This window comes from Gastrolobium bilobum, unplaced genomic scaffold, assembly GCF_033153095.1.
Source record: "Gastrolobium bilobum isolate Gb01-03AN ecotype WA unplaced genomic scaffold, APGP_CSIRO_Gbil_v1 utg6129, whole genome shotgun sequence".
Taxonomy (NCBI): Eukaryota; Viridiplantae; Streptophyta; class Magnoliopsida; order Fabales; family Fabaceae; genus Gastrolobium; species Gastrolobium bilobum.
In genome coordinates, this window is record NW_026895895.1 from 194376 (window position 1) to 215177 (window position 20802).

The following is a 20802-nucleotide window of genomic DNA, read 5'->3' on the forward strand; positions in this document are numbered from 1 at the left end:
ATATATATATATATATATATATATATATATATATGTGTGAGTTTATATTTTTTCAGTTATTTACCATATATATATAGGTGATAACATTAAATGTAAAAAATCATAACTATACACTTGTCATTGCTCGACGTCAAGTGACTAGAGAAATGATTTTACCATATATATATATATATATATAGGATCCTTTGATACCGGTGTCAAATTTAAAATTTGAGGATCCTTTGATACCGGTGTCAAATTTAAAATTTGACACCTCATCTGAGAGCCGTTAGATCAAAACAAATCGAAGACTCTGATTTGTAAACATGTGACACCATTGATTTTTTTTATGTAACGGCTATCAGATGAGGTGTCAAATTTTAAATTTGACACTAATATCAAAGGATCCTACTCATATATATATATATATATATATATATATATATATATATATATATATATATATATATATATATATATATAGGGTCAAGATCATTTTACACCAGTGTAAGTTACACTCTTAATCTTGTCCGTTAATCTCACTTGTATCTAAGGGTTCAAATTTTTTAGTAATGTGAGCCATTGGATACAAGTAGATCAATTGTCAAGATTGAGTGTAAGACTTCTAACTCTTACACCGGTGTAATAATATCCTACCCCATATATATATATATATATATATATATATATATATATATATATATATATATATATATATATATATATGAGATATGATCAACTTACAGTAAGAATAATTAATTAATGAGTGAGACCTAATAAATCTTAACCGTTAGATGTAGAAAATCAATGATTAAGATTTGGTGTAAGATTTATTATTCTTACACTGGTGTAAGATGATCCTGCCCCTATATATATATATATATATATATATATATATATATATATATATATATATATATATATATATGGTAAACATTTCTACAGCAACTTTAGATAAGCTTATCTACAACTGTCATTTTTAACTATATTCTCCCGGGAGAATATAGTTATAACGTTAAAGTTGCTTTTTTCTCTCTCTCTCTCCTCATTTACTTTTCAGAACTTTTTTTGCTGACGTGGAGAAAGAGAAAAGAGCAACTTTAACGTTATAACTATATTCTCCCGGGAGAATATAGTTAAAAATGACAGCGATAGATAAGCTTATCTAAAGTTGCTGTAAAAATACTTTTGCCTATATATATATAATCACGCCTAGATTAATCAACCATCTTCTATTATTTCATAGTTATATAAGTTTATCGTCATAAACTTAGTTTAAACTTTCTTGATTTGTCTTCTACATTTTTAAATTAACCTTATACGTTTTAATCATTCTTATTTTAAAGGTGGCCAGCTGAGAAAAATAGTTGATATTAAAATGTTTCAAAATATATTTGGAAAAATTAAGTACGAACAAAAATTAGTTTACTCAAATAAAATTAGTTCACCAAAAAAAAATAGTTTACGCAAGTGCTATCATGCCTAAGCATGTTACTTGACAGATCTTTTATATATTTTTTACTTCAAATTTTTTTCCAACATCCTAGTTCCTAATTCTCATGATGCGTTCCTTCACTGCTAAACTTTGCTCCTTAATATTTGAATAAAGGAAAGTCTAATGTAATCACAGTCCAAAAGCTACAAAAGATAAGGTTTTGACTGATCAGCCCATTGTTCATATTATATAGGACACACCATGGCTTATTAACAGAAAATAACTTTATAAAAATGGGGAATCAAAGTAGCAACTATCTCAGTCTCTCTATCCGTGGATAACGAAGTTAATTATTGTAAGTCCCATGACAGAAGTTGAGTTGAGATTGATTATGTGAAGCAATGCCACATCATTCCTAGCCTTTCCTAAAATACAGTTTTCGTGTGAAATAACAATACTCAAGTTAACAAAATAATAATAATAATAATAACAATAATAATAAAATTGAGTATTACCATTTCAGCATATTGCCTATCTATACCTAAAATCACAAATACATTCAATTACACAAGGTAACATCACTTCCAATAAACTTTACATCAATAGAGGCATGGTTAGCTCCATATGAAAATCCACTACGGCTGATAGTCAGGATCAGAATGGTTGTGCAATTAAAATGTAGGCAGATGATTCCCCAAAGTGAGAGCTGTTTACCTGCCCCGCACATTGGCAGGTGATTGACCACCACTCTCGCTGACAGTATCATCATCTATTTCACTATTATCTATGTTTACACTCACCTCGGAGCTAGCATTACTGCTAGTGGCATGAGGAGAGTCTGAGACACTAACAGCTCGGCTTCGTTGAGGCCCTGACCGTATGCTATACATTGAAGATGCTGGAATGTTTGTCATCAATGGCCGTAAATTGCCAGGAACCCGTCGCCTTATATCCTGTTCAAAGAGAAGCAAGAGATGTTATTAGGACAAAAAAAACAATTTAGCAGTTATGACCATTCAATGTTAATCAAATTCAATAATTAATAAAAAAGCATGAAGGGAGATGAAGGCTATAAATGAGAAACACTTGAGTCTCCAAATTCAATCTTGAAACATCATGCATCCAATAAGAGAATAAGTGATTATACCATTTCATAGTTTTTTTTATTCAATACTGATTAAGATGCAGGTGCATTACAAGTTTTATCCAAATACAATCTTGAAGGAAGATGAAGGCTATAAATGAGAAACACTTGAGTCTCCAAATTCAATCTTGAAACATCATGCATCTAATATGAGAATAACTGATTATCGCATTTCATAGCTTTTTTTATACAAGAGTGATTAAGATGCAGATGCAGGTGCATTACAAGTTTACTCTCAGCTGGTAGAACAAATACAGAAAATGTGCAAAAATACATACCATATGCCTAATAGCCATATCCAAGGATTTCTTTGAGAGTGTTCTTCCAAAACCAGAGCTGTCCGGAGATGTTGAGGACTTGCCAGACAGATTACTATGGGGAGAGTTTTTGTCATCGAGCCTTGACGGTGCTAGTTTCCGCATATTAATTACCCTATCAACCATCTTGGTGCCAATAACAACAGGACTGACATTGTCATTCACTTTCGAGTACCCACGGCTAACTGCAGGCATAGAGCTTCCAGTTGTATGAGAAATGCCATTAGAAAACCGTCCTCTAGAAGGAGAGCATGATTGCCGCCTCGGTCTGCAACCAGAAGCAGGCTCAACAGATGAAGACCGTGAAGTGGGAGCTCCAGGCCTCCCCCTTGTTGCTGACACCGGCCTTTCTGGTAGTGTTGTCCTCAAATTGGGTGGAGCATCAAGTGAAAAGCCAGGCATCTCAGATGGCTTCCATGGTCTTGATCTCACTGTTGGTGAAGTGCCACGTGATGCAAATGGCTGCCTTGACATCACTGGAACTGGCTTTGATATTGAAGAAGTCTTAACTGAAGGAGCAGATGTGGTGGGTGCATTTGACGGAGTAGATGGTCTGTGTGTTGGAGTTGATGCCCTTGATGTGGACCTGGGTGCAGGTAAGGTAGGCCTGTTAGTAGGTGTTGAAGATCTTGCAGTAGATCTTGATAAAGTTGTAGAGGATCTAGATGGAGGTGTGGGCTTAGCTGCAGGGACTGTAGTCTTAGAGGCAGAAACTGCAGTCTTAGTAGCAGAAACCACAGACTTGGCGGTGGAAACTGTGGTCTTGGTTGTAGCTACCGTTGTCCTAGTTGAAGGTAAGGTTGCACGAGAAGTAGGTGTTGAAGGTCTAGATGATTTTGAAGCTGTGGTCAATGTAGGTCGTCCAGTGGGAGTTGCAGGTCTTGATCCTGGATACCCGGATGATGAGGGCCTCCTAGTTCCACCACCTGAAGAGGTCAACCCCGGGGAGGAAGCTGGTTGTTTATATACTACGTTGCTCCTTCCAGTAAGCTCTGCCGGAGGATTTGCCAACTATACCGCAGGGAAACAAATATAAGACAAATGACTTTTGACTACTAGTATGAAAAGAAAAAAATTAATTCTGCTATTATGAACTATTAGTTAAAGCATAATCAGCTATTACTTTGGAAATATTAAAATAGATACAGAGCAACATTTTTATGATTTTATCACTGTAAAAAGTTTTCCCTACATAGTTTTAATAAAAGAAGATATTTATTCAGAAAAATAGAAAAAATTACAAAAGCCTAATAAGGCCATGAATTTCACACCAAAAGCCTAATCTTATCCCAAACCAAGCGATGTACCAAAGAAATCTCCTTAAAATACGAGTTCTAATCCAACCAAATGCACCAAATTGTAGTATAGATTGCACATTGCCATAAAAATTTAGGGTCTGTTTGAATTTTATTTTGTTATTCAATACTATTTTGTAACATAGATTTTCAAAATTGACTTTAAAAAAAAAAAAAAAAAAAAACTTGTTTGAGTATAATTGAATCTAAAGTTAAAAAAAAGTTGGATTTTCTCACCAAAAAATGGCATTAATAAACCTTATAATTATAAGATTGCCACCATAAAACAATCTAAAATCCAAAAAAGCTGGATTTATTTAAGAAAGTGCCATTAATGAATCTTCATAATTACAAAACTGCCGGTGCATAAACAATAAAACCAAAAAACAATTTTTCACACCATCTCTAAGTTGTTCTCCAATTTTAGTTTTAAAAACTAAAAAACAGCTATTGTTTTGAGAGTCATTTTTACAAAACAACCCTTTTCAAACAAGTTATATTATTTTTTTATTCTAAAAACTAAAAAAAGTGTTTTTCAAAATGGAAATCAAACAGGCACCTAGCCTCTATATACTTCTACCAAAACCGTTGACATGATCCAAAACATTCAATAAAATTGCTTACTCTAGATTTTAATGGTGTGGGACGTCTAGTTGGAACATCAAGTTGACTCATAACAGTTTTTTGAGCTTCCATCTCCAAAGAAGGAAAAAGGGGAGTCCCAGGAGGAGTTAGAAGCCTGAAAGGACAATAAGCATGCTAAGCCCCAATTTGAACAATAATCATTCCACTTACGTCTATGCAAAGTTATGTCAGTCATATACATAGCAGCTGACTAAAAATATAATATTAGCTTTAATAATGAGAAGTTATGTCTGGAAATTAGTGTTCATTAATTTATTTCTCATTAAGTCACACACACAGAACATCTATGCAAGAGCTTTGTTAATGTTAGTATTTTCAGTATGGAAACGTGAAGATATAAATAACGAATAAGAATGAAATCAAAAACAAAATTGACAACAGTGACATAAAAGTACTAATAATTTATGAACAAAAGAAGGAATTATCTACAAATGTTAATTGTTAAGTCCAATACATTACCAAATTAATGAGTAGGAGTTTTGAAAATATGCTAAATGCTGATGAACCTGTGATTTCTAACAATATGCCTTTAGAGCCAGGGAACATCGGGAGAAACCAGCCACTAGGCTTCAGCTTTACAATAAATAAAAAGAGTCATTATCTTTTAGACTACAAGTTGTGGAAAAAATAAGATAGTACTTTTCTCAATATCATATATAATATTAAAACCTAAGTCCTGAATGGCTGAGTCCCTGTCACATAATTTATTTCCCAAGTCCAACGAATGTATTGAAGATATCTAGACATCATTTAACCACTGAAAACTACAAATACTCCTCAGCCCCTGTCTGTGTCAACTGTCAAGGATCAAGTGTCATAGACACAATAGTCCCTTAGAATGTAAAGAACTGGAGTTAGCGTAAATGTTTAGCTCCATATCATATCATATTTTATGAAAAGAATACACTATATCCTTGGCCCCTATATTTAAGGAATAAGCTTTTGATTCTAATTCGCTTACATAAGATTAAGATATTAAATGCCAATGAGTGCTACCCACATATATTCAAGAAAAAATAAGGAATAAATGGAAACATATGTTTGCCATTATTAAATTTAAATTCATATTAATTTATTGAAGCAAATAACCAGATGACTCTTAAATTTTCTTTTTTTCTCTTTCTTGTGAGATGTTGGGGAACAAGCTCAAATAGTCAGGCCAGAGATGCCAAAGCACCAAAGTTATTCACATGAAATGTTTATGATGCTTTCATTAAATTTTACCAAAGGTTCTTTTAAATTTTTGGAAGGGAGGGAATGAACTGAAGAAGGCTTGCTAGAAAACTCAATTGAGTAAGGATATGCATAATTACATTATTAGGAGTGAATATGCAATGGACAACAAAATGCTAAGTCCACTATAAAAATGCAATTATGATCTCATCGTCCAACTTACAAATCATTATAAACAAAAAACAAAAAATTTAAACTCTATTACTGCACTAATTTACAATAAACAGAAAGGAGACATCATGGAGAAAACAGTTGGAAATGTTAAACAGAAAGGTACAAGCACATACCAGTCATAGTCATTCTTGTCATTTTCGGAATTGAGAAAATCATCAGCACCAGTCTTACACACAGGAGCTGGCGCGGATGATGAAATGTTAAATAAGGGAGAAGTGCCAGGATTTGAGCCTGCAACACGAAAGATAGCAGGTGACAAACAGAAATCCAACAACAATGGCACACTCTCCAAACAACACAACCATTTTTGCAGTTCTTCACTTCATCCACCTAAAACTACAACACAGAATCATGCTAAATTAACCAAACCACATCCCGCAAACCTTGAAAACGAAACAAGTGTTTTCCAGCGTGTTCATACCTAACGCTGCAACATCGAACTCCTCCTCGGAAGCGCGCAGCAGAAGATCGTTACGCTCCTTCTCGCGATTCCTCACCTCGAGGAACAATGCGAGCTCGTCATCTTTGTCTTTCATGAGCGACGACGACCTCAAAACCCCCAATTGCTGCTGCCTCTGTTTGAACGCAGCTTGCATTTGAGATTCCTGAGCTCTGAAACTACGATTCATCCCCAAAATCGCCCAAGTGTAGAATAATAATTAGGGTTCGAACAAAGAACCTAGCTCAGTTCCCTCGTTTACGTCAACAACACCATAAAAAAAAATTAATTAAATTAAATAAAAAGCCCTGTGTGAAAACGTGAGTGTAGCGCAAAGTTCAAAATATTTGGAGAAAAAAACAAAAGTGGTATGGTTTTAGGTTAGGTCGAATGAGAAGGCATTGTGAGAGAAAAGGAAGAAGGGAGAGGGAGCATTGGGGTTCCAGAAAGTTCGATTGGGTAAAACGGAAGGAGTGGCATTGAGAGGTAATAAAAGCGAAGTTTGAAGTGGGAAATAATGGGGATGATGGAGGGAGGGAGGGAGAGAAGAACAGATGCCGTGCGGGTGGTGTTGTTTCCATCACTTAAAGCCTACGTTACATGGTTGATGAATGGTTGGGTGATAATCACCATAATACTCACTTTTTTATATATTATATTTCTCTTTTTGAATCTTTTCCAATGGTGACTTCGCATCTCTGCACTCATTCAAGCAACAACCCCTCAAAACAGTTTTTTGTATTCTTGCTTCTTCTTCTTCTTTTTTTGTCGTGAATAATGCTTCTTTTCTTGCATGTCACCCTTACTATCCTTAATAAATCTTTAGTGTTACTGTTGCACTTAAATTTATTGCATTTCATCAATGGGAGCATTATACATTAGAGAAGAAAAAAAAAATTAACATAAAAAAGAGAATTTTAATTAACATGTAATACTTTTATTAGTGGGATATACTGAATCTTTGGTACAACCATAGCACAAAAATTTATTCCTTTCTCATAACTCTTTCGCATAAGGAATAAGTGACCACCATAGAATATAGATTTGTGAAAAAATTAGAGAGGACCCTATGTAATTAGACGGTGAAAGTAAAGTAACATGTCTAGCATTTTTTTTGGTCGTAATGTTGCATTTATTTTTACATTTCTTTATCAGTTCATCAATTAATCGATTAATTCGATCGAGTCATATAGGATCACAAAGAAAATAAAACTCTTTCAAGTAAGTTTTAATACAGTTAAATATAATGAATCGAACTCAAGATTGGTTAATGTGGAACAATCATTCTTTGCATTCATTCACCTTATGTCACTTGTATTACTAAAAAAAAATGATAGTGTTTGGTTTATTCTCTACTTTTCATTGTTAGATAACATATTTTGAATTTCAGATATAAAAATATCACAATATTTTTATTTTGTTTTTTGTTTTCATCATTTATTTTTACAAAACTTTGAGAATAAGTGATGGGTCATCTTGAGCGTTCCTGGTTAAAGCAGTCCCTTGTTCCACTGTTTTTTGAGTCAGTATTGGGTTGAAAAATATAAATTGTTAAGGTATTGGGCTGATTGAGAATAAAGAGAAAAATATTGTAATTGTAGTGCAAAGCCCAATACTAACGGATAAAAATTAAGAAAAAGACTTGCACTTCATATTCGCCCAGTAACTTACTCACTTTCTCTTTTTCTATTATACAGACAAATTGTAAAAACAAGAAACCCAAGAGCCCACTACTCCACAAAAAGCAAATTTGAATGGTGATGATGGGTGTAGGTTAGCTTAGTGGTAAAGGGCGTGAATAGTTATATAATAGATTGTATGTTCATTTTTCAGTGTATCCAAAAAAAAAATCTCTCCAAAGTGGATGGGCATATGGAGGAAAGAGAAAAAGGAAATGACAACTAGCGAGTTTTTTTTTTTCATTTTAACCTGTGCTTTGTTTTATAATTCCTTTTTTTAAATCCTAAAAACTTTCCCCATAAATGTACCTACAGCATTGGATGGAAATGAAAAAGGAAAAAGAAAGCTAAAGTCATTGATGCAAAAATGAAAAAGAGAATGTGTGCCTAGAATATAAAAAGGGGGGATTTTCCAATTAAGAGGAGCTTCCCTTTTTGGAGGATTTCAGAATTCATTTCCTCACAATTTTCTTCTTCATCTTCTTCCTCCAAACATGGCAGTACCCGTCACCATTTCACTGTTTCTCGAGCTGCTATTTTGGGATTTTCATCTTCATCCTCAATGTTTCATTTTTTTGTTGTTGAACTTTCTGTTCTTCTTGTGATTTCTTATTCTGTAATGGAGTTTGCAATCTGTAGTTTGTTTATTTCATTTTCAGCTATGCCATTAAGCATAAGCTAACTTGTTTTAGGAATGGAGAATTGTAGTACCCAATGATGTAATCTTTAAAATTATATTGTCTTTGATTTTAATAGCTTTTAATTTGATGGAAATCAATTATGTTGAGGGTATGACTTCTAGAAAGAAGCTTATCCTGACACAAAGGCGTTTGTCGAGGGATGAATCTGCTTTTACAAAGCTCATTTGTTGCCTCCAGAATAAGGAACAACTCGAGTTCCTTCTTACAGGTCTTGACTTGAATCAATTCCGTTAGGAACAGAACCGCAAGGGAATGCGTGGTTTTATAAAACTGGCAGTCCAAGAGCATGAGGAATCTGGCAATGAAAAGTGATATGAACAATTTCATTGTATTAAGGCACCGAGCCAAGATTGGAATTGCAGCATGAGGAACAAGAAACTTGTTCTTGACTTCTTTATTAGTGTTCCTTGGTTTTAACTATATGGAAAATGCATTTATCATCTTACATGACAAATCAATACTTGTTAAGTTGTCATGTTAAGAAAACGACAAGTTAAATTCATTGAATACTGTGTCATCTCACTTTTGTCTTTTTCTTAACAAGACAACTATTCATTTGTCATGCAACATGAAAAATGCATTTCCCTTTCGCTATTTCACTATGTGTTTTGTATTTGTCTATGTTGTACAATGAGAAATTGATCATGCAACCCCCTTATAATTATGTATTTCTTGAATACATAATTATAATATTAAAATTATTTTTTTCTTTATTTCCACATCAACCAACAAGTTCAGAAAAGTGATTGAAAGAGAAAAACAACAACTACATAGTTATAATAATAAAGTTGCAGGTTTCTCATCGTGCATCATTATTCTTATCCCTTTCATTATAGGGGAAAAAACATCTACTGTCACTGTAGATGATTTCTCCTTATGCAACAGACTCAAGAAAAAATTTCATTTATTTTTTATTCTTTTTAAATGATAGGCCCTAGTATGATTTTGTTTCCGCGGGAGAAGATAAAATTTTACCGTCAGAGCAGAGATAGAAAGCCCTTCATTATATACTGTTATTTCATTTCCGGAGTTTTAAAGAAAAACACAAAAAGATAAACTTCATATACCATTAACATTTACATGAATGTTCCTCGTTTACTTGCTTTATTAGTCTTATTTTACATAAAATATTTATCTTATGTTATATAGAGAAAATAGATAGATTTCACCATTATAAGAAGAAAAAAAAAAGGATAAGATGCAAAAATCAAAGGGAAAGAACATAAGAAAAGTTATCTTTATATGAAAGAGAATAATATTTCCCGTTACTTATTATACTGTAAATATTCATAGATTTCATAGAATACAAATCTGTTAATCAAAATCAAGATAACTTTCCCTGTGGATACGACAATCATTTATTACTAAGGTGATTCGCACGCCAACAATAAGAAACAAAATAAAAAAAAAAAACATAAAAAAAAAACTAATTTTTTTTATTTATTATTAGAAACACATCAATTAAAAAATAAAAGTAGAAAACAATACGAACACTACCCAAATGTTTAGGAGCATCCAAAATAAGTTGCTTATTTATTATTATTTTTTGAATACTAAATAAGTTGCTTATTAGCATGTAATCATATTGCATACGTTATACGTAAGTTGCTTATTTGATCAAGCCATAGGATTTACTGCAGTGTTTTAAAACTCGAACCGGTCGAAACACTGGGTCACTGGTTCAATCAGGTTCAACCGGATTTACTGTTCACATATTAAAAATATAAAAATATTACTTATATTAATAAAAATTCACATAAAAAAACTGTCAATGAACTTCAAAAAATAAATTGATTTTCAATGATAGCAAATATTATATACTTCTAAGCTTCTAGCTCTAGACCATATCCTAATATTGGATTAAAATTGCAATATAAGTTAAATGCACCTTTTGTGCTTGACATGATACGGATAAATTAAATCATGATAACAAAAAGTATGCATGAAATATACATTAAGAAAAAAGTGTCACCGTTATCGTGATAACAAAAAGTATGCATGAAATATACATTAAGAAAAAAGTGTCACCGTTATCATGATAACAAATAGTATGCATGAAATATACACTAAGAAAAAAGTGTCCGCCGTTGAGATGAGATCATGAGACCATCACTGTTTATCACCACTTAACTTCATGAGATCATTATAAGATGTAACAAAATTACATAAACGAACTGCACTAATCTAAAATACCTTATTATTTTCACCTTACTTTTAATCATATTCATCATAAAATATGAATATGATTTAATTCAAGAATTCTTATAAAAAAAACAAAATTTACCAAAAAAAGAAAGAAAGAATAACCAGTCTAACCCAGGTCAACCGGGTCGCCGGGTTTCGGCCAGGTCAACCGGGTCGCCGGGTTTCGGCCAGGTCAACCGGTCCAATCCGGATTAACTGCAGAAGCGGTCCAACTACCTGCTCGGACCGGGAAACCCACTGGGTCACCGAGTCCCGGGTCGACCCGACTGGTCCGAGCTGAGTTTTAAAACACTGATTTACTGGCCGATGGCCTGCTTTTGCAATTGAGACTGCTCTATATGTAGTAACAAATGTCAGAATTTGGTTGATTCAGTACTCTTATATCCCATTACCCAGAAAAGAAAAACAGGAAAATATTGCTTATACTGATTGTCATTCATATAGGTTAGTACTTTATCCATCTAGATTCTATGTCAAGGGAAGAATTACGGAATAAAGATCAACCACGGATAGAGGCAAAGACTATGGTCTAATGCTTAGCAATTATGATGGGCATCAATTAGCCTTTTTTCTTGAACATGGAGCTAAGTGCTTATTGATGAAAGCTTAGAGTGGCATTGGAATAAATGTGCCTTTAGCTGCTTGAGTTTGACACCACAAGCCAATGCATCACAAATGGTAAGCCCTAATGAAGATCAATTATCTAACAAATTGAAAAACATGATCGATTAGACAAGTTTGAACATCAGTTTTTTACATCAGAATCAACAATCAAAATATTTAAATTGTGCTTTGGACAATATGCTGATTTTGCTAAATTGCCAGTTTATATCCACAAGGAAGGGGATTAGGAATGTACAATTCAATTGTCAATGGTGGGATGACTAAGCATCATCTGCATCACTTCCACCAACATGTGCTTCATGGCTGACCCAATAATTGCTGCCATCAGGACCTGACAACTTAAACCTGGCCAAAAGTAAAAACTCATATAATCCACCACATTCTTATTGCTCAAAATGACTTCATATTAGATTAACAATGTTTTCTCACACAACATTTCTACTGACCGTTCAAGAACAGATTTTCCTTCCTTGTATTTCTGGCCTTTTTCATGTGCAGTCTCCTGGAAAAAAACCAATAGGGTAACTTACTGCTACATAGAAACAGAAAAAATCATACTCTCGAAGCACTGCTACAAATCTTACATATTTCCAACCCACAATTGATCCACAACCCACACAGAAAATGTCAGCCACAGTATGCATCCCAGTGATCATATGTCTGTCCTCTAATTCTCCAGTAGAAACATTCACACTGTAAAAGAATAAAAGATTTTAAATAAACCCACGAACACAACCAACTGCAAAATATAATGTGGCTGGAGCTTTAAAGGTCCAAAGGCAAGAGGTCACAAATAACAAACATAACTGTTCTGCTTAACACTTTGGTTAATGGTTACAAGCTACAAGATCCAATTTCACCCAAATTTCTGATGATGAGAGTATAGCAATTCTACATTATTATTGTTATGTAGTTGTGATGCGCATACGATTTCCATTGGCAAGTTCTAAATACAAGCATGAGAGGATTTATGATGGACATGCATAAAACAAGAACAATAATAGCAATGTGTAATGTATATCCACAAATAAGTTCTTGGAAAAATAAAATGTCAACCAATTTCTCTTTCATTTTTTTTTTCTTTCTCATTTTTAGACAATATATTAATATTGCCAAGTTTCATCACCGATAGTCTGGACACAAATACCATAAGAGAACGTTTATTTCAGTTTTGTTAGTAATCGTATAATGATAAGGTGTGAAGATCAAGGATAGCTTACACCTTACTGAAGAGATAAGCTTTCCCATGTCTGCTGTGGAAAGACTGAATAAAACAACACAAGCAAAAATGGTAGTCAAAATATATATAGATATTACAAAAGGCCAATTAAGCATTGTTGGTCCCAATTAAAAATCACCGTAAAAAATCAAGAAATGAAAAGAATAAATTATGGAAAAGCTTAACACAATCAACATATATCTTCTTTTAAAGATGACATCCCCATTTGACCATCCGTTAGGTAGCCTAGATAAGAAGCATTTAGCAATTAATCCAAATGGAATTCCACGGGGTACTACTCATAACAGAATTGGAAAAGTATACGTGCAACCAAAGAAAGTAAAAGTATAACTAAGTGCACCAAAGCCCAAAGACAACAAGTTCCTACGCATGATTCTTGAAGTCAATGACATGTTTATACATGATCAATTGAAATACAGTACTCAACACAATCATTTTTTTTTTCCAACCAAGATTAAGTTGGTCCAAATTCTACTTAAGAGAAGCGACAATGCTCTCCTCTGCATGTAAATAGGTAAGAAAGCCTAAAGCTCTGTCACATATACTTTATTTTCACAACATATATTCACAAAAATATGAAGAATCAAAATCTGAATAGCATGGCTTTTCACAGCCTCTCCGTGAAATATGCCGAACCAACCACGTCGTAGTGGATAGCAAATTATGGAGACAGTAGAGGAGTAGAGGACATAGTTATGCTCTGGCATAAAAAAAACCAGAAATTTATCCACTTTTCCCCCATTTTATTTTAAAAAGTAAATATATGAAAAAATGAAGCATAGAGTTTGTAGTTCAGAATTAGAAAAGCAAGGGATTCAAGCAACTAGTCTATTTACTACAACAAATGGTAAACAAGAATACAATCTCAAAATTACAAAAAACAATAAAGATTTACATGCTCAAGCAAGAGTTCTTTGGGCTTAAAGCTGGCCTACTTCCATTTCACCCTGTGCATGAATTCAACTTTCTTTAAATTAGAAGGACGAAAGCACAAAGAATGAACTCTTAGCTGCTATAGGAAGCAATAAGTATTTCTAAGCTTCTAAAGAAACACACATGTTCTGGCCTTACTGCCTTAGCACATTAAGTTACGACCTGACAGTGTATCTGATATAATCAGTTAGGATTGCAACTGATATATTCAGTTATAACTGTTTGATGACAGTTGTATTCTGTTACCAATGCTTAAGCATTTAGTGAGTAGAATAGCTTAGTATATATAGCTGGCACTTGTAATACTCAATAACTAAGTTTTCATTTTCTAAATATACAAGATTACATTTTCAGTTTCTTTCTCTGAATTCTGATACCTTTCATGGTATCAGAGCACTCTTGATCCATGGAGACACTCAATCCCCAACCTTCCGCTACGCAGACCCAACCTGCAACTTTTCAGCCTTCAATTCACTATTTTTCGAATCCTGTTTCGATCAAGCTTGGTGAAGATAATTTTCTTCCCTGGAGACAGCAAGCTCTAGCTACAATCAAGGGATTCAAACTCCAGAAGTTTATCACAGTTAATAATGAAGCCGCAAGAATAGAGTATGGAGATGATCTATGGGAACAGCAAGATCAATTACTGATGTCTTGGTTGTTGGCCTCCATGTCTGACTCGACACACACAAAGATAGTTGGATGCAAAAACTCTTGTGAAATCTGGCAAAATCTTGAGGAGTTCTTTACCTCACACACAAAAGCCAAAATCAAGCAACTCAAGGTTCAGCTCAAGAACATGAAGAAAGAAGGAAGTATCTCCAAATACTTACTTCAAATCAAGAAAATTGTTGATTCTCTCATTGCTGTAGGTTCCAAAGTTTCTACTGAAGATCATATTGAAGCTATACTTGATGGCTTAGGTGAGGATTATGATCCTTTTATAATTTCTGTCACTTCAAGAACTGACTCTTATTCTGTTAATGAGATGGAAGCCTTACTTATGGCTCAAGAAGAGAGGATTGAAAAGCATAGAAAAACAGAAGGCTTGTCACTACAAGCAAATATGGCACAGATGCAATTCCAAAGATCGAATAACCAGTACAATGGTTCAAGCAGAGGAAATTTCTTTAATCCAAGAGGCAGAAACTATAGAGGCAGGTTCAATTCAGGAGGCAGAAGTTACAGAGGCAGATTCAATCAAGGAGGCAGATTTAATCAATATAGCACAAATAGCAGATCTCAATGTCAGGTATGTGGCAAATTTGGCCATATGGGATGGGAGTGCCATCATCGTTTTTCTGAAGATTACCCAAACCCGTTTTCAACTGGCCAACAAAATAACAGCAACCAGAAACTTCATGCAAATGTTGCTATAGCTAGTTCTAGTCAAACTTCTCAACAATTCAAGAATGATGATGTGCCAGATTCGTACTCAGCGTTTGATCCAGTTTGGTATCCTGATTCTGGAGCTACGAACCATTTTACACCAGATGCATCTAATCTTCTTGCAAGATCAGATTACAAAGGACAAGAGTCAGTGCAAATAGGTAATGGTTCTAATTTGAATATACAGCACATAGGTCATTCCATCCTTCACTCTCCTTTCAATTCTTTATCCTTTACCTTGTCCAATCTGCTACATGTCCCGAGTTTGTCCAAGAATTTGTTAAGTGTTTCACAGTTTGCAAAAGAACACAATGTATTCTTTGAATTTCATGCTAACTCTTGTTTTGTCAAATCTCAGGTTACCAAGGAGATTCTTCTCCAAGGAACTCTTAGAAATGGACTATATGCCTTTGATGGTGCCAAAGTTCTCAAGAAAAACAATTTGTCAACTTTCAATTCTGTTCCTTCTGCTTTGTATACACAGACAGTAAACAATAAGTCAGTTTTAGATTTGTGGCACAGTAGACTAGGACATGCTTCTTTCAAAACTGTAAAAGCTGTCCTCAATCACTGTAAAATTTCATTTGAAAATAAAATGGATGCCATCATTTGTGATGCTTGCTGTAAAGGAAAAATGCATCAACTTCCATTTCAATTGTCTACTTCCACCTATCATCAGCCTCTTGAATTGATCTTTTCTGATATATGGGGACCAGCTCCCATTGATAGCTCATATGGCTCCAAATATTACATTTCATTTGTTGATGCCTTTAGTAGATATACCTGGATCTACCCTTTGAAAACCAGATCTCAAACTTTTGTTGCATTCAACCAATTTAAAACAATGGCTGAATTACAACTTGGAACCAAAATAAAAGCTGTCCAAACGGATAATGGCAAGGAGTATTTAAAACTCACTCCTCTTCTTCAAAGTCTTGGTATCATCCATCGCTTGACATGTCCATATGCTCATCAGCAAAATGGTACACCCGAAAGAAAACATAGGCATATTGTTGATACTGCCTTGACTATTATGGCAGCATCCTCCATTCCACTAAAGTATTGGGAAGATGCCTTTATCTCTGCCACCTTTATTATTAACAGGCTGCCATCCCCAACTTTAAACAATATCTCTCCTTTTGAAATTCTATTTCACCAATGTCCAGATTACTCCTTCTAAAACCCTTTGGATGTGCTTGTTATCCATACCTCAGACCTTTCAATAAACACAAATTTGATTACAGATCCGATCAATGCACATTCATAGGTTACTGCACATCTCATAGAAGCTACAAATGCCTCACTACTTCAGGAAAAGTAGTGTTCTCTCGACATGTCCTTTTCAATGAGTTACTTTTTCCTTTTAAAACTCCCAAACTTAACCCAATCCCTGTCTCTACTCCAGTGTCACATGTGTCTGTCCCCTTTATTCCCACAACTCACATTACACCTCATCCAACAACCCGTGACCATAGTGCTGTCAATTCAACTAACACCATTAACACTATTACATTGCCTGCACCTTCTTTGCCTTTGGTTTCTTCTGTGTGCAGAATCACTCTACAGAATACTCAACCAACTTCTTCTCACTTTGATGCTCCCCTTGACGCACCTGCAGCACCTATAGAACCTATTACTGATTTACCTGCATCATCATCTACTGCCAACAACAATAAACATTCCATGGTTACTCGAGCCAAGGCTGGCATCTTCAAACCAAAAGCACTTCTCACTTCCATCGAACCTACTTCTACTGCTCAAGCCATTGCTCAACCACACTGGTTCCAAGCAATGAAGGATGAATTTAGTGCTCTTCTCCGCAACAACACATGGAAGCTTGTCTCTCTTCCTCAAGGCAGATCACCTATTGGATGCAAATGGGTTTTCAGAACAAAATATAATCCAGATGGCTCCATTTCCAAATATAAGGCTAGACTTGTGGCCAAGGGATTCCATCAAGTTGAAGGCTTTGATTATGCAGAAACCTTCAGCCCTGTAGTCAAGCCAACCACCATTAGAGTTGTTCTCACTATTGCTCTTGCTCGAAGTTGGCCTATACATCAACTTGATGTAAATAATGCCTTTCTAAATGGTGAGCTCTCTGAAGAAGTCTACATGCAACAGCCTCCAGGATTTGCTACTCCAAACACACAGCTTGTTTGTCGACTTACTAAAGCTCTGTATGGACTTAAACAAGCTCCAAGAGCTTGGTTTGCAAAACTCAGCTCTACCTTAACTAATTTGGGATTCACTTCTACCAAATGTGATAGTTCCTTATTTGTTTCTTATGCCTTTTCTGCCACTACCTTTGTTCTTGTATATGTTGATGATATCTTGGTCACAGGATCACATCCCCAAGTAATCTCTTCCCTTATTAAAGATCTGAATGCTGCCTTCTCTCTCAAAGATCTTGGTCAATTGCACTATTTTCTCGGAATTGAAGCTCATAAATCCTCCACTGGACAACTGCATCTCTCTCAGTCCAAGTATATTACTGACCTTTTGAAGAAAGCTAATATGACAGATTGTAAGCCCATGCCTTCTCCAATGATTTCTGGCCAACGTTTATCCTCCAAGGATGGTTCAGCCTTTCATGATCCTTCCTTGTATCGATCTATAGTGGGTGCTCTTCAGTATGCAACCATCACTCGTCCAGAAATAACATTCTCAGTCAATAAAGTCTGCCAATTTATGCACTGCCCCCTTGACACACATTGGAAGGCTGTAAAGCGAATCCTTCGTTACTTAAGTGGCACACTCTCTCATGGCCTTCACATTGGTCAGTCTTCTCACTTCCATCTCTCAGCCTTTTGTGATAGTGATTGGGGATCCGATCCTGATGACCGCAAATCTACTTCTGGAATTTGTATATTCCTTGGTGGCAACCTGATATCATGGTCCTCCAAGAAGCAATCAGTTGTCAGCCGCTCCAGTACAGAGGCAGAATATCGCTGCCTTGCTTCCACCATCACTGAAGTCATGTGGATACGATCTCTTCTAAGTGAGCTACATATTGGACTGATCAAGACTCCAACAATTTACTGTGACAACCTTAGCACAGTCCTTCTTAGTGCTAATCCCCTGTTTCATTCCCGTACAAAACACTTTGAACTTGATCTTCATTTTGTACGTGAGAAAGTTATCAACAAGCTTGTTTCAGTTCATCATGTCCCAGCTGTTCATCAACTTGCCGATGGCCTCACTAAAGCTATATCCAACACTTCTTTCTCTGATTTTCGAACCAAGCTTCGTGTGTCAAAAAGATTGACCACTTCGCTTGAGGGGGGATGACAGTGTATCTGATATAATCAGTTAGGATTGCAACTGATATATTCAGTTATAACTGTTTGATGACAGTTGTATTCTGTTACCAATGCTTAAGCATTTAGTGAGTAGAATAGCTTAGTATATATAGCTGGCACTTGTAATACTCAATAACTAAGTTTTCATTTTCTAAATATACAAGATTACATTTTCAGTTTCTTTCTCTGAATTCTGATACCTTTCACGACCAAACAATTGGGATAAGAAGAACGAAAATCCTAAAACGGATAAGAGAGAATATAATAACTAAAAGATGCCGATTAAATCAATCATCCAGTGTGTGTTTGGATTGACTTATTTTGTATTCAAAACAGCTTGTAATAAAAAATATAAAAAAATAAAACAAGCACCTAATGTATCACATGATGATACCTTGATTATTTCTAGTTTCTACCCACATTAGAACAAAAACTCATCTCACAGATAAATTAAAAACACTGGGATAAAAGCACAGAATGAAGTTACAAACCCAGAAAAAGGATTGGGTCATAAAAAGCAGGTGAGGGGTGAAAATCAAAACCTTTGATACGATGTCTTCAGAAAGAGCTAGATGGGTTCGGCAGTGTTTGCAGCTATACACCTTCCCCTCCAGATGAACCACAAATAATCTCCCCATAGCTCAATTCTGAAAATTCTACGCAACAACTGAAGATCAAGGAAGAATTCAAGAAAAGGGTCAAAGTGAAAATCATCAAACGACGCAGTCAAACCGAAATCACACAAGGGTCATAATTAAAGCGATGAATCAAGACGTAGCGTGAACTAAGCACCGGAAAGAAGAAGACGAAGACGAAGAAGAAGAAGAAGAGAATCGTTGAATCTTACCTGAGTTTGGTTTAGGTAGAAGTGTACGCCAGGAGTTGCAAGAAATGTGGAGAGAGAAGCATTCAATCATTGCCTTTTTTTCTTTTCTTTTCTGTAGAAGCAGAACCCGACAAGACATGTGTTGTGTATTATTATTTATTTGTTACGTTTTGTTTATTCATTTATCCATTTATTCATTATTTTTATTTTTATTTTTATTTTATTTTTTGGTTAAATCATTAAATGCAAGATGGTGACTTTGCTTGCATGACAAGACTTCTTGATGTAATATTTACAACATGTTTTTAACTATATTTATACAGATTATTTGAGACACCATTGACAGAGAAATTACATTAGTTGAGAGTTGGATGGCGCCGATAAGGCGAAGAACGACACGGTGGTGGTGTCAAATCTTAGATTTGAAGTCTTTCAAAGTTCAAACTAGTTTTTAAAGAAAAAGTTTTCCTTTATTGATTACTCAATTAATTTGAAAGATAAGGTAATAATTAAAATACATCTACCAACAAATAAGGTTGAATTGGCTTACTTTATTATATATAAAAATATACAGTAATATTTGTTAATAAAGCCTTTTATATAAGTTATTTATGTTTAATTTTTCTTCTTTATCGGTATATGAAATATGCATGTGGGATCTATTTTTGAAGATATACACTTCCCATCATGTTTAAGATATACACTTCCCACCATATTTATTACTTTTGGGGAAAAAGAAAAAGAAGAGGTCGAAAATTGAGGTTGGTTTGTTACCAAAAAAAGAATATGAAACTTCCTCTAAAAATAATAGGCGTATGGATTGAGGTATATATTAAAAAATGAGAATGTATCAAAGAATTTAAAGGGAATTTACTGTAAAAAGATTTTATATTTCCATTTGATCAAAATTAAGTTATTTTATGCATTATTACAGGTTTTATTCTTTTATTGTTGGAATTTATAACTATATTTTTCTCTTGGTTCTTTCTTGCCCAAGTCGCTTCTAATTGATGAACATGACAATAAGCTGGAATTGGAAATAGAAGTTCATCTATTTGTCGCCCATTTTGATATGTTGGATTAGAAAATATAAAGAAGATTATTTAAATTTCAATATTATTATTTTGTAAAATAAATTTAATATTGATTGATATTAGGATACATTATCAAAGAGAGATACAATGTACGCCACTAGAACTAGGAGTTAATTAATGATAAAGGACTTAAATAATTTGCATAATA

The 20802-nt window shown here is 34.5% G+C and overlaps 2 protein-coding genes across 2 annotated transcripts; both read right to left on the reverse strand.

Annotated features, from left to right (window-relative positions):
• Positions 1–1944: 1944 nt before the first annotated feature.
• On the reverse strand, positions 1945–7286 carry LOC133296688 (cell wall protein DAN4-like). Its single transcript, XM_061495740.1, has 5 exons — positions 6644–7286; positions 6336–6453; positions 4795–4909; positions 2837–3886; positions 1945–2367 (listed from the first exon to the last, which is right to left on the reverse strand). Exons 1-5 carry the CDS (start codon positions 6849–6851, stop codon positions 2125–2127), a joined length of 1734 nt encoding a protein of 577 aa, XP_061351724.1. The 5' UTR covers positions 6852–7286; the 3' UTR covers positions 1945–2124.
• Positions 7287–11935: 4649 nt separating this feature from the next.
• On the reverse strand, positions 11936–19707 carry LOC133296652 (protein yippee-like). Its single transcript, XM_061495685.1, has 6 exons — positions 19582–19707; positions 19277–19401; positions 13091–13134; positions 12455–12563; positions 12317–12372; positions 11936–12215 (listed from the first exon to the last, which is right to left on the reverse strand). Exons 2-6 carry the CDS (start codon positions 19370–19372, stop codon positions 12131–12133), a joined length of 390 nt encoding a protein of 129 aa, XP_061351669.1. The 5' UTR covers positions 19373–19401; positions 19582–19707; the 3' UTR covers positions 11936–12130.
• Between the last annotated feature and the right edge of the window lie 1095 nt (positions 19708–20802).